General features: G+C 35.6%; 1 protein-coding gene across 2 annotated transcripts in view; it reads right to left on the bottom strand.

Moving 5' to 3' along the window:
• The window catches only part of Cimip6 (ciliary microtubule inner protein 6), a 36,213-nt gene that overhangs the window by 8,625 nt on the left and 13,038 nt on the right, over positions 1-14,550 (bottom strand). The window contains exon 3 of one of the 2 annotated variants that reach the window (XM_076833932.2): positions 14,241-14,394. The exons of the other annotated variant lie outside the window; for it this stretch is intronic. Coding sequence (XP_076690047.2) covers positions 14,241-14,394 — 154 coding nt within the window. The remainder of the gene's footprint in view (positions 1-14,240; positions 14,395-14,550) is intronic. 2 annotated transcript variants of the gene reach the window in all.

The following is a 14,550-nucleotide window of genomic DNA, read 5'->3' as shown; positions in this document are numbered from 1 at the left end:
CATATAAATAAATGAATAAAAAAATAAAGGTCCGTCAACTCTAAAAGATATTTTTAAAAAATTGTCAGAACAAAAAGTTGGTTCTTTAAAAAAATAAATAAAATTGACAGAGCCTTAGCCATGGTAACAAGGAGAAGGAGAGAGAAAACTTAAATCACTAACATATGTGATGAAATAGGAAATATCACAACAGACACCAGAGAAACACAGAAGATAATTATAAATTATTTTGAAAACTTGTACTTCAATAAAATAGAAAATATTGAAGACATCAACAAATTTCTAGAGTCATATAATTTGCCCAAATTGAATCAGGATGATATATACAATTTAAACAGATCAATTTCAAGTGACAAAATAGAAGACGGCATCAGAAGTCTACCAGTCAAAAGCCCAGGACCGGATGGATACACAGCCGAGTTCTACAAGACCTTTAACGAAGAACTAATACCAATACTCTACAATCTATTTCAGGAAATAGAGAGGGAGCATTTCCAAACTCATTCTATGAGGCTAACATCACCCTGATTCCAAAACCAGGCAAAGACACATCAAAAAAGAAAACTTCAGACCAATATCTCTAATGAACATATATGCAAAAATTTTCAATAAAATTCTGGCAAATCAAATATGAAAACATATCAAAAAGATCGTGCACCATGATCAAGTGGGATTCATCCCAGGGATTCAAGTTTGGTTCAACATATGGAAATCAATAAGTGTAATTCATCACATAATAGATAGACTTAAAGATAAGAATCATATGATCATCTCAATAGAAGCAGAAAAAGCATTTGACAAAATACAGTACCCTTTATGTTCAAAACACTAGAAAAACGAGGGATAACAGGGACAAATCTCAACATCATAAAGGCTATCTATGCTAAGCCTCAGGACAACATCATTCTAAATGGAGAAAAATTGAAGGCATTCCATCTAAAAACTGGAACAAGACAGAGATGCCCTCTTTCACCACTTCTATTTAACATAGTTCTTGAAATATTGGCCAGAACTATTAGACAGACAAAAGAAATTAAAGGGATGGATACACATAGGAAAAGAAAAACTCAAAATGGCAGTATTTGCTGATGATATCATTCTTCACCTAGAAGACCCAAAAAGTTCCACCAGAAAACTTCTAGAACTAGTAAATGAATTCAGCAAAGTAGCAGGATATAAAGCAACACCCATAAATCAAAGGCATTTCTGTATAACAGTGACAAATCCTCAAAAAGAGAAATGAGGAAAACTATCCCATTTACAATAGCCTCAAAGAAAAAAAATACTTGGGAATCAACTTAATGAAAGAGGTGAAATGTCTACATAATGAAAATTACAGAACTCTAAAGAAAGAAGCCAAAGAAGACTTTAGAAGATGGAGAGATCTACCTTGCTCTTGGATAGGCAGAATTAATATTATCAAAATGACCATACTACCAAAAGCACTATACAGATTTATTCAATTCTGATCAAAATCCCAATGACATTCCTCATAGAAATAGAAAAAGCAGTCATGAAATTCATCTGGAAAAATAAGAGACCCAGAATAGCTAAAGCAATCCTTAGCAGGAAGAGTGAAGCAGGTGGCATCACTATACCAGACCTTAAACTATACTGCAGAACAATAGTAAAGAAAACAGCATGGTATTGACACCAAAACAGACTTGTAGACCAATAGTACAAAATAGAGGACACAGAGACTAACCCACAAAATTACAATTGTCTTATATTAGACAAAGGTGCCAAAAACATGCATTGGAGAAGAGATTGCCTCTTCAACAAATGGTGCTGGGAAAGCTGGAAATCCACATGCAACAAAATGAAATTAAATCTCTATCTCTCACTATGCACAAAACTCAACTCAAAATGGATTAAGGACCTAGGAATAAAACCAGAGACATTGTGTCTAAGAGAAGAAAAAGTAGACCCCAATCTCTATCATGTAGGATTAGGCCCCAAATTCCTTATTAAGACTCCTTTGGCACAATAATTAAAATCAAGACTCAATAAATGGGATGGACTCAAACTAAAAAGTTTCTTCTCAGCAAAAGAAACAATCTGTGAGGTGAATAGGGAACCTATATCTTTGAAGCAAATTTTTACCCTTCACACATCAGAAAGAGCACTAATCTCTAGGGTATATAAAGAACTCAAAAAGTTAAACACCAAAAAAACAAATAACGCAATCAATAAATGGGCCAAGAATCTGAAAATACACTTCTCAGATGATGATATACAATCAATCAACAAATATATGAAAAAATGTTCATCATCACTAGCAATTAGAGAAATGCAAATCAAAACTACTCTACTATTTCATCTCACTCCAGCCAGAATGAAGCTATTATGAAGACAAACAACAATAAGTATTGGTGAGGATGTGGGGAAAAGGTACACTCATACACTGTGGTGGGACTGCAAATTGGTGCAGCCAATATGGAAAGCAGTATGGAGATTTCTTGGAAAATTGGGAATGGAACCACCATTTGATCCAGCTATCCCTCTCCTCAGTCTATACCCAAAGGACTTAAAAACAGCATACTACAGGGACACAGCCACATCAATGTTTATAGCAGCACAATTCACAATAGCTAAACTGTAGAACCTACCTAGAGGCCCTTTAATAGATGAAAGGATAAAAAAAATGTGGCATTTATACACAATGGAATATTACTCAGCACTAAAAGAGAATAAAATCATGGCATTTGCAGGTAAATGGATGGAGTTGGAGGAGATAATGCAAAGTGAAGTTAGCCAATCACCAAAAAACAAATGCTTAATGTTTTCTTTGACATAAGGAGGCTGATTCATAGTGGGATAGGGAGAGGGAGCATGGGAGGAATAGATGAACTCCAGATAGGGCAGAGGGGTGAGAGGGGAAAGGTGGGGGCATGGAGTTAGAAATGATGGTGGAATGTGATGATCATTATTATCCAAAGTACATGTATGAAGACACGAATTGGTGTGAATATACTTTGTGTACAACCAGAGATATGAAAAATTGTGCTTTCTATGTATAATAAGAATTGTAATGCATATGTCATATGTAGGTAAAAAAAATCAACTGTTAAAAAAAAAGAAAACAGGAGCAATTGAAATGGAACAAACAACAACAACAAAAAAGACGCAATAAACCATGAGATTCTTGAACTAGAAAATTAGATTGAGAAGCTATCCCAGAATATAGGAGGAAAGAAGAAAGAAAAAACAAAATTCAAGAGACATTGAAGGTGGAAATACCAACACCAGATTTAAAAGAAATAGAAGGAAATATCCAAAGAAATAATGAGGCTAAATATCTAACAACTTAAAGGAAGAGCACAGATCTCAGATTATAAGAGCTCACAGAATACTAAAAAGGCAAGGGAAGTACAAGAGATGCCAGATTTAAGGAGGTACCTGCATGACCTGGGGAGCGAGTGGCTCTTTAAAGTTTGCACCGTAGGCCTCTCACTTGCTCCACCCTGTCCTACAGGGTGCATAAGGAAAACCTCACGTCTAAGACACTTTATACAGAAATTTAAGGTCATCTGAGACAAAGAAAAAATTATAAATACTTTCATAGAGAAGACATAGATTATCTCCAAAGGAGTAGAAAGCAGATTAGTGTTAAATATCTCAGTAGCAACACTGGACTCAAGATAACTGGGTAATATTTTGAAAATATTAAAAGAAAAATTAGAATGTTAAATTAAATTTTAAATTAGAATTTTAATTAAAAGGAAATTAGAAGGCTGGATGCAGTGGTGCCTGCTTGTAATCCCAGTGGCTCAGGAGGCTAAGACAGGAGGATCACCAGTTCAAAGCCAGCCTCAGCAATGGCAAGGCGCTAAGCAACTCAATGAGATTCTGTCTCTAAATAAAATACAAAATCGGGCTGGGGATGTGGCTCAGTGGTTGAGTGCCCCTGAGTTCAATCCTCAGTACCAAAATGAATAATAAATAAAAATAAAAGGAAACTAGAATTTTAATATCTAACCAAATTATCATGTAACTATAAAGCCAAAAAAAAATATTGGGAGGCTACAAAATCATATTTTCCCATTAAAAAAATCTACTTGGAAGAACTTCTAGAAGAAGTACTCAAATAAGACGAAGTAAGAAATAAACCAAGGAGAGTGCCTAAGATATATGAAGGAAAATAACAAAAGCTTTTATTTCCTGAAAAAGACAAGGAGTACAGAACAGAAAAAATAGCATTATACCCATAAAAACGCAAAGCATATTATCAATGAATGATATTATCAATGGGCTGGCCTTGTGCTTAGCTTTAGCCAAAATAATGAGGCAGCAATATCACTGTGTCAGTTCCAGGCAAAAATCCTTAAGAAAACCTTGCAACTTCTGCTTTTTGTTTTCTTAGAAGCCCTGAGCTGCCAGGTTAAGAAATCCAGCCACTCTGCAGAGAAACCACAGGGAGAAGACCCAGGCATCTCAGTGCCCTAGCTGAACGCAGTCCTAGATACCTGTCAGCCCAACACAGCCACACAAATGACCCTCCCCAAGACCAGAACTGCCCAGCTGAACCCAGCAAAGACTGAAGAACACTGAGCAAATCAGATGATTGTTGTTTTAAACAACTAAATTTGAGGGAGCTTGTTATACAGATAATTGAAAGAGAAATAGTTCCAAAGAAAGCCAATAAAATAAATCATCTTTTAAATGGAGATGAAGAACTTCCTAGAATCTCAAAAATAATAACATGAAAGTATTCATTTCTTTATGGAGGAACAAAAGGGAGAGGAAAGCACTCTGAGCTATGATGGAGGGGAATTCCTCACCCAGTCATTACACCTATTCGACATAAAAACTATGTTCATTTATGCAAACACATGAGATTTTCTTTAAAAAAGCTAATAATAGTGGGGGCTTGTGTTGTAGCTAAGTGGTAGAGCTCCTGACTCGCATGTGTGAGGCACTGGTTCAATCCTCAGAACCATATAAAAATAAATAAAGGTGTTATGCTCATCTACAACTAAAAAAACATTAAAAAAAAAAAACTTGAAATAGTGGAGAATATCTAAGTGGGACAACCTGAGAGAAGATATTCAGGTTCTTAGTGGTTTCTCTACTTAATAATTCAAATGCACCCCAGTGATTATTAAAAGAAGTGTTATTAGATGAAAGCTACAAACATAAGGCAAAGTACATGAAGAATGTTGGAAATCCACAGTTTCTTGGAAACTTGATCTAATTAAAATATGAATTTTCCAAACAAGTTGGTATCTAGCCATTCAAGTTTTATCAACAAAGCTAGGATTCATTCAAACCCACAATTTGCTCCTTATATAGGTGAGAACTTAGCAGTTTTACTTTGAGAAATTTTCTTAACCTTTTGTTTGTGTCTACTTAAGAAACATTGCCAGTAATATTTTCTCTTAGAAATTCTACTCAATAGTATTTATTTTGAGGGGCTGGGATTGTGGCTTAGTGGTAGAGTGCTCGCCTAGCATGCACGGGGCCCTGGGTTCAATCCTCAGCACCACATAAAAATAAATGAATCGAATAAAGGTATTGTGTTCAGCTATAACTAAAAAAAAAAAATAAATATTAAAAAATAGTATTTATTTTGATCTGTATAAAAAAAGATTGTTAATATAAAAATGCTATAGATCTTCAAAAACACTTAAAAAATCCACAAACATAACTATAGCAAGAAGTCAGTCCTATGCTATACCTTGGTGCAAAAGAAGCAACTTAGACTAAAACCAACTTTATAAAATTAATTTGACCACTACATCTAGATTTGCAATGCAAAAGAACATTAAAATATCAAGTAGTCCGATAAACAGCCAGAGTTTCATTTAAATATGAAATACAACCCCTTCGCTAATTAGATCAGCCTTTCCAATTTATAAAGTTTTATTATATAAAATCAAATGTGAAGACTTATTCTTACTGGACTCAGATATGATGAAGCATAGCCATTTGTTAACTAACCATGGATGGCAGCCAGGAAATTGTGTGGTGGTACAAGACATAAAGGGCACTTTTATTGTCAGCACAAGATAAAATTGCTGAAATACCAAAGACCAGGCGTAATTAAGTGGGCTGACGGAACGGAATGACTATGAAATGACTTTTAATTGGCATTAACACATTTTTTTTTCTGTTTGAATGCATATATAAAAATCTGGCACATTCAGACTAGTTTTATACATATTTTTAAATGTTACATTAAAATATTTTTCTTTTAAAAAATCCTTTTTATCTGGTATCCACACACCACCTAAAATAGGAATTAATTACAGGCCTATGTTGTTTTTCATGTTAGTTTAAATGACATTGACTTTAAACATTTTTTTCTGAGTAGTATGTAATTATCATTCAATTATTCAATAAATATTATTGAATTTGGGAATTATACTTGGTCCAAGGATGTAATAATGAACATAGTAATGGGAAATACCAATAACTTAGGAGAAAGAGGAAGGTGGAGAGGTCTGAAGGGAGGGAGGGAGGAAGAGAAAGAGAGGTTCAATGGCAGTTTCCCGAAACTAAATTTCAACTTACTACCTAACTTAGCAGTGATTAATAATAGAAATAGCTACCATTTATTGCCTAGTACGTACAAGAACTGAGGTAGGCACTTTTCATGCTATTTCATTTAGTTCTCATAACAGTCCTTCAACGTAGGAAGTATTATTCTCATTTCATAAATTGACTAAACAAAATGATGAATTTTAGTAAGGGGCCCAGGATCAGACAATTCTAAGTACTGAAGCAATACTAAATAGCAATGACAGTCACAAGGCTGATTTCCAATTAAATGTAGCGATCAACCTGTGCATTACCTTCCATTTCTTCCCTAACTTCCAAAAAATAACAATAAAGAAATTAAGAGGGCCTATGTCCTTAAGGGAAAAAAAAAAGAACTAAATGGGAACAAAGATGTTAGCAAATTTGGAAACTGGAAAGCTGATGGATAAGTGGCCATTGGCTTGATTGGACCTCAGAAAACTGGAAATTAGTGCATATGGGGATGAAAGTGGGGTAAAAATCATGCCAGCTCATGCCACAGTATTGTAGTAAAGCTCAGGAACTTGGAGGTTCTGAAGCAGGAAGCATGGGGCAGTGGTACTGAAGTTGCAAACAGGATTGTTTGAGGGATTCTTGGATAATCTGTCTTCCACCCCAGGCAGGGGTTTGGAGGATTTCTCTCTGGAAAAGTTGTTTAGCCCAACAGAACAGATCCACAAACCCCAATTTGAAGGATCCCTTATGAAATGACTGGACCTTCCTGACCAGCCTAGAACAAAATGCATCTGTCCAGTCTCATCTTTAACCACTCTTCCACATCCCTTCAACCAGATTAGAAGTGACTCCTCCTTATATGAAGAGGACTAGTTGCTTAACCAAAAAAAAAAAAGTCAGTTAAAGCAAAGAATCATATACCATACTTAAACCTTTAATTTTTATCAGTTCATTGCTCAAATTCTTACTGGGGAACCAAGTCATTTTTCTTTATGTATGCACTGATTGGAATTCTACTTTGTTTCTTGTACAAACTACATCTCTAATGCATCCTTTCCATTTTCTGTTTCTTTAACACAGAATGAAATGTAAATACACATTTGAAGCAAAATGAGTATACAATGCTTCGAGACCTAAAAAGTTCATTCCAGCTCCTCTTTTTTTTTTAAGGCTATCTTGCCCATACCTAATCATCATTTTCTAAGTTAATGACTGACTATTTCTCAAGTCTTTCCAAAGCACTCAACTTTGAATGTTTTATAGAAACAACTGCTTTATTATCATGCTCAGCTTTAATTTACAAGGACATGTAATTAAATTACAGAAATGCAATAACAAGTAAGCAAACATAAATTGGTTTGGAACAAGCCTGACTTTCAGAGAGTTTTCCTACCCCCTTCATCTGAGTTGTATCTCTCAATCTCCATATTATGTGCAATAGAAGAGAAAGCAGATTTGGCAGATTGACTAGGGCCATGTAGGCTACTGTAAAGAATTTGAAATTTGTTCTATGAACAATGAGAAGTAACTGAAGAACCTAAAGTAAGAGGGGGGTTTCACTGGTGTTTTAAAAATATCCTTCTGGTGATGATGCAGAAAACACATCATGCAGAGGAAGAAAGGCAGGAGGTTGTAATGGCTGCACTACATTCATTACAGTGACGATGGAAATGAATAGATTTGGATGTATTTGGAGCTCAAAATAGATTGAACATAGAGGAAGGAAAGGGAAAGTTTTAGAATGACTTCTAGATTATCAAAACATGAGCACCTGGGGGAATGGAGATGACCCTCTTTGAACACGGGAATACTACTGGGGACATTGGTTTGGATGGGGGAAATGAAACCTTCTGTTCTAGCCTTATCATACTTTAAAATGTGATTATATATCCAAGAGGAGATTTTTAAGTAGGTGGTTGACAGTGTGAGCTTGAGCTTAAGTGAAGAGGCTAAGGTTCTTAACCTGGTTCCTTTGACCTTTAAAGAGCTTCCCTCTCTTCCACCACTGCCCCACTGCCAGTTCTGGGGACTGAACCCAGGACCTCGTGCATGATAACAAACACTCTACCACTGATGTACTCCCAGCCCTTGACTTTTAAATTTCTCCTCTTGGGCTGGGATTGTGGCTCAGCGGTAGAGTGCTCGACTCGAGGCAGGACCCAGGTTCGATTCTCAGCATCACATAAAAATAAAGGCACTGTGTCCATCTACACCTACGAAATAAATATTAAAAAAAAAATTACAAATGTCTCCTCTTTGTTTCATCTATATTGGGTAGTATCCCTTGATTACCCATATATTAAATAATATTAACCCCCCTATTCTATTTCCCATCTTTATTCTTCTTAGGACTCAAGATGGAACCCAGGGCCCCATGCATGGCAGGCAAGCTCTCTATGACTGAGCTACACCCTCAGCCCCCTACTTCCCGTCTTCTATCAACTGTTTATTTACTTTTCTTATTAAGGCTGTTAACACAAGTTCTGTTATGTAATCATATTTAAACTTCCCATACTGTGTGTATACTTTGATCCTAAAAGTTGAGAACTACTAAATAGCATTCATAATATTGTGTAACTATATGAATTTTGCTCACTTAAGGGTCAAATAGTGTGCTAGGACTTCATTTCCTTCTCAGTGGGTTTAATGCCCAGTGCCACTTGAAGAAAGTGGTTGGAGTATCTATGCCAAGTAAATCCTCTTCTCGAGGTTAAAAATTATTTCCCCTGAGAACTTTAAAGACATTAACTCTATTGTTCCCTTGCATCAGTGCTTTTTTTAATTGATTCTTATTCCTTAGGTGGTGACATTTTTCTTTCTCTTTATGGAAACTTTTAGAATCTCCTCTTCATGATTGTCTTACCATTTCATAATGATGTCTAGGAGTGTATATTTTTTCCCCTTCACACCTGGAAGCAAACACTCAGGGACCCTTTCAATACAGAGAAATCCTTTGATACAGGAAACTTTCTTAATACTTTAAAGGCTATGCAGAGTTATGAGTACAGATACTGAGAGATCAGGCTATTGGGGGTTCAAATAACAATCATTCACTGTGTAGCTTTGAGCAAGTTATTTAAAATTTGTGCTTTCTTTTTTTAATGTGGTGATTTGTATTTAGCTAATTTATTTTCTTAAAATTACACCCAAAATGCAAATGAAGTTGTTTAATTCCTCAAAAATTATTTTGAACAATGTGTGTATTCCTTTATCCAACAAATCAGCTAACAACACACACACACACACACACACACACACACATCCAGAAACTTTTCCTTGAATACATGTATATATTTGTGCAATAAAGAATACTTTTGCTTAAACATAAAGCCTTTCTCAATTCTAGATTTTGCTTTCAAAATTAGTATGTATGCCAGGCAATGGTACACACCTGTAATCCTGGAGGCTCAGGAGGCTGAGGCAGGAAGATTGCAAGTTCAAAGCCAGCCTCAGCAACTGCAAGGCACTAAGCAACTCAGTGAGACACTGTCTCTAAATAAAATACAAAATAGGGTTGGGGATGTGGCTCATTGGTTGAGTGCCCCTGAGTTCAATCCCCAGTATCTCCCCACAAAAAATTAGTACGTGGCTCTTAAGATAGTTGATGTTGTCAATGAAAAATCATAACACTTTTGTGACCTAATTTATATGCCTACTATTAATGTTATATCCATGCCTAAGCTTAATTTTTCCCACATTTAATTGGTACATTATAATTGTACATACAGATGGGATTTGTTGTTACATATCTGCACTGCACATAATATGTCCATATAATTTGGTCAATATCAATTCCCCCTCTTGGTCCCTTTCCTCTACTGATCTCCCTTTGATTTTTATGAGATTTGCCCCATAACATATATCCCTTAACCTTCTGAGATTGACTTATTTCATTTAACATAATGGTCTTTAGCTCCACCCATTTTCTGAAAATGACATAATTTCTTTTTTTTAATGACTGAATAGGACTCCATTGTGTATATATACCACATTTTCTCTATCCATTCATCTGTTGTTGATGGACACCTAGGCTGGTTCCATAGTTTGGCTATTGTGAATTGTGCTGCTATAAACAAGGGTATGCATGTATCACTGATGACTTTAATTCTTTAGGATAAATACCAAGGATTGGTATAGCTGGGTCCTATGACAGTTCCATGCCTAGTCTTTTGAGGGAACTCAATGCTGATTCCATAGTGGTTGTACTAATTTACAATCCCACCAAAAGGTGTTCCTTTTTCTCTATATGCTCTCCATCATTTATTATTTTTATTCTTTTTTTTTTTTAAAAGAGAGAGGTGAGAGAGAGAATTTTTAATATTTATTTATTTATTTTTAGTTTTTGGCGGACACAACATCTTTGTCTGTATGTGGTGCTGAGGATCGAACCCGGGCCGCACGCATGCCAGGCGAGCGCGATACCGCTTGAGCCACATCCCCAGCCCATTATTTGTATTCTTGATGACTGCTATTCTGACTGGTATGAGATGAACTCTGTGAAGTTTTTTTTTCTTTAATTCAAATTTATTTTTAAAATATATTTTTTTAGTTGTTGATGGACATGACACCTTTATTTTATTTATTTATGTGCTGCTGAGGTTCAAACCCAGTGCCTCACACATGCTAGGCAATCGTTCTACCACTGAGCCACAGCCCCAACCCCTCAGTGTAGTTTTGATTTACATTTCCCTAATTGCTAATGTTGTTAAACATTTTTTCATATATTTGTCAGCCATTTGTATTTCTTCTTTTGAGAAGTGTCTGTTAAATTCATGTGCTCATTTATTAATTGGGTTATTTGATTTTTTTTTTAGGGGGGCCATGAAGTTTTTTGAGTACTTTATCTATTCCAGATATTCATCTTCTGTCAGAAAAGTAGCTAGCAAAGAGTTTCTCCCATTCTGTAGGTTCTCTCTTCACATTCTTAATTGTTTCCTTTGCTGTTCAGAAGCCTAATGCCATTCCATTTATTAGCTCTTGACATTATTTCCTGAGCTTTAGAGGTCCTATTGAGAAAGTTGTTGCCTGTACTTATATGCTATAGTTGTTAACCCTATGATTTCTCCTAGGAGTTGCATAAATTTTGTGCTTTCTTTTGAAGGACTTCAAAGCATACCACCCCAAATATGCTGGTATCTTGACCATATTGAGTTAAAGACACTTGAAAAACAGTGGGTGCAAATAAATAAAGCAAAACAAAACAAACAAACAAGCAAACAAAAACATTCTGATCTTCCTTCTTTTTCTTAAAAGCTGAAGATGAAATTCCTGTACAAGATGTTCTATCTCTGCCACAAGGAAAGTATCATTCTTATCATCAAGCCCAGGAAATGAGCCTGAGGGAAATCTGTACCAGTAAACCTAGTTAAACTAACCCTTCTCCAACAGTTACTCAGTTCTCTACCCAGTTAACTACCCAGTCCAAGTGCCTTTGCCTTTTTACATTTTCACAGTGTACAGCTTTGTCCAATTCAGTATACTCTAACTGTGTCTTTGGATCTTCATTTCCTTATGAAGGCACTTGAGGTACATAAAGCTTGCTTTAACTAAATTTCTGTTTTTCTCCTATTGATCTTTGAGTCAATTTAATTCTCAAACCCAGCCAAAAACTCCTAAGAGGGTAGATATAAAAGTTTGTCTCCCTACCTGTTCTTATCTGTAATATGTGAATAGTAAGAGTATTACTACACTATTATGTTACAAAGGATTTGTGTAAAAATTAAAGTAAGAATTAAAGTTTATATTTAGAAAGCTTTATAAAGTGCCTGGCAAATAACACATAATCAATAAATGTCACATTATGTTTTCATGATTACCTTGTTTTTGTTTTTACTCCTCTTTTTTGGAGCTCTAGAAAAGTTGGACCTCCCAAACTGATCTTCCATTTTGCTTTTATTCTCCCATATTTTCTAAGTTTCTGATTTTCTAAAATAACTGTTTTAGTAGTTGGAATCTGGCTAAAATATTGAGTTCTAATACTTTTATTTTTAGTACCCAGGGACACTGAGCTACATCCACAACCCTTTTAATTTTTTATTTTGATATAGGGTCTCCCTAAATTGCCTAGGTTGGCTTTGAACTTGTGATCCTCCTGCCTCAGCCTCCTGAGTGGCTGGGATTACAGATGTGCACCATCACCCCCAGCTCTAATAGTCTTAATGTAAAGACAGGTGGAGAGCTCATGACTGAAGCTGCTAATTGAGACAGACTTTTGAGCAACCCTGACTTCCATCCCCTCTTTGTTCTTGTCTTCCCCAGTGTCTGCCAACTGAACCCCTTGGGGTCCAGTCAAATGGATTGATTCTTCTTCACTGAATTTCCTTTCTGGTATTACTTCTTTTCTCTTTTTCATCCATCAATAGGCTTCCATTCTTTCCCACATTCCAGAAAGCTTTCCCTTCCATTCCCTTTTATCAGTTTATTGGTTGGGTGTTATTTATATGTTTATGCAAATTTATGTTTGTGCTCGGTCTACTATCCTGAATTAGAAACTTTATCTTTCCAAAGTCATTGATACAGAGTATTTAATTAGTTAACCCTCTTTGTTAACTATTTCCCTTGAGGTAGAAATCATGCTGGATAGGATCATTTTTTAATGTCCTGACCCTCAGTCTAGTTGCCCTGTGTATCCTTGACTAGACTGACCAAATCATAGCAATCAGAAGTGAGGTACTCTTGATCTCTAAAAGCAAGTTTTCATTGATTACTGTCCTGTATGTTACAGTACCTTATTTAAAGTTTAGTTCTGAACTTTTGTAGGGGGTGAGGACCAGAGTAGGTATTCAATAAATGAATTTTAATCTTGACTTCATTCTGGACTTGTTTAAGACTTAGTAAAACCTACTTCAGAGGTAGAGATGACTAGGAATGAACTAACAAACAGATAATGACTTTCATAAAATGTGACTTAGTTTATTATAATGACATGGTCAGGCCAAATTGATTTTAGATATGAAAATGTTTTAATAATCTACATAACAGTATTTCCTAAATTATGTTTTGTGGGTCACCAGACATGAAAGATAATGTAAAAAAAAAAAGTGAAATGAACAGAAAGTGGGGAAAACAGCATTCTTTACTCTCCTGCTGGAAATTCATCATGCTTATCTTGGAATAAGGGTGTTGAGAGTGCTACAGGTTAAAAATTTTGTGTAACTTAACTTTTGCAAAACATATGTAACCACTCCCCCTGTTTATTTGATCATTTATCTACAAACATTATACAAAACTAGCGTTCCTCAGAGTACATTTTGAGAAATACTGCCATTTAGTGTTATCTACTATTGGGTGGAGGGGAACTCAACCACTGAGCCACATCCCCAGCCCTATTTGTATTTTATTTAGAGACAGGGTCTCACTAAGTTGCTTAGACCTCACCATTGCTGAGTCTGGCTTTGAACTTGTGATTCTCCTTCCTCAGCCTCAGGAGTCACTGGGATTACAGATGTGTACCACCGTGCCCAGCTATCTATTATTTTAATAGTAAGGATTTTTAAAATTTGGTGGCAGTGATGAGAAGAATGCAACTAAGTTTATGACTTGAGGCTGGTGTTATTAATGATCTGTACAATTGTCATTATGTTATATTAAACACACTTGGAGTCGAGCTATCCACTAGGGAAGGATAACACGTTTGTCAAGGGCTGCCCATTGCTGTGTGCATATTTTTAACTGTTAAAGAGAAGTAATTTTCTCAGGAGGTGTCAGCACCTCCAATATATCTTAATTTGATAGCAAGAAAGAGGTTTTACCACTGCTAACCTTACCTATTCCAGAAGAAGCCTTTTGCATCTTGCTGTGTTTGACAGGCAAAATCAATGGACATGTTGGTTTTTGGAAGTCACTCCTCTGGGTGCTCTTAGTATCATAGGGTGGTTGGAAGACATGTTCCAGTGCTTTACTATATGACCACCAGTCACTCTTTATAGAAAAAAATTGGAAACACAAAATTGAATACCATAGGACATTTTCATGTGTTATTTGATGTTTATGGATGATGTTCAGTAATTCAACAAGTTATTATCTATTCTAGTACTAAAAACGAGTTATAAAATCCAGGAATATCTTTTCACAGGG

Source organism: Callospermophilus lateralis, chromosome 14 (assembly GCF_048772815.1).
Source record: "Callospermophilus lateralis isolate mCalLat2 chromosome 14, mCalLat2.hap1, whole genome shotgun sequence".
NCBI classification, from domain to species: domain Eukaryota; kingdom Metazoa; phylum Chordata; class Mammalia; order Rodentia; family Sciuridae; genus Callospermophilus; species Callospermophilus lateralis.
This window is presented reverse-complemented; position numbering and strand designations above follow the sequence as displayed.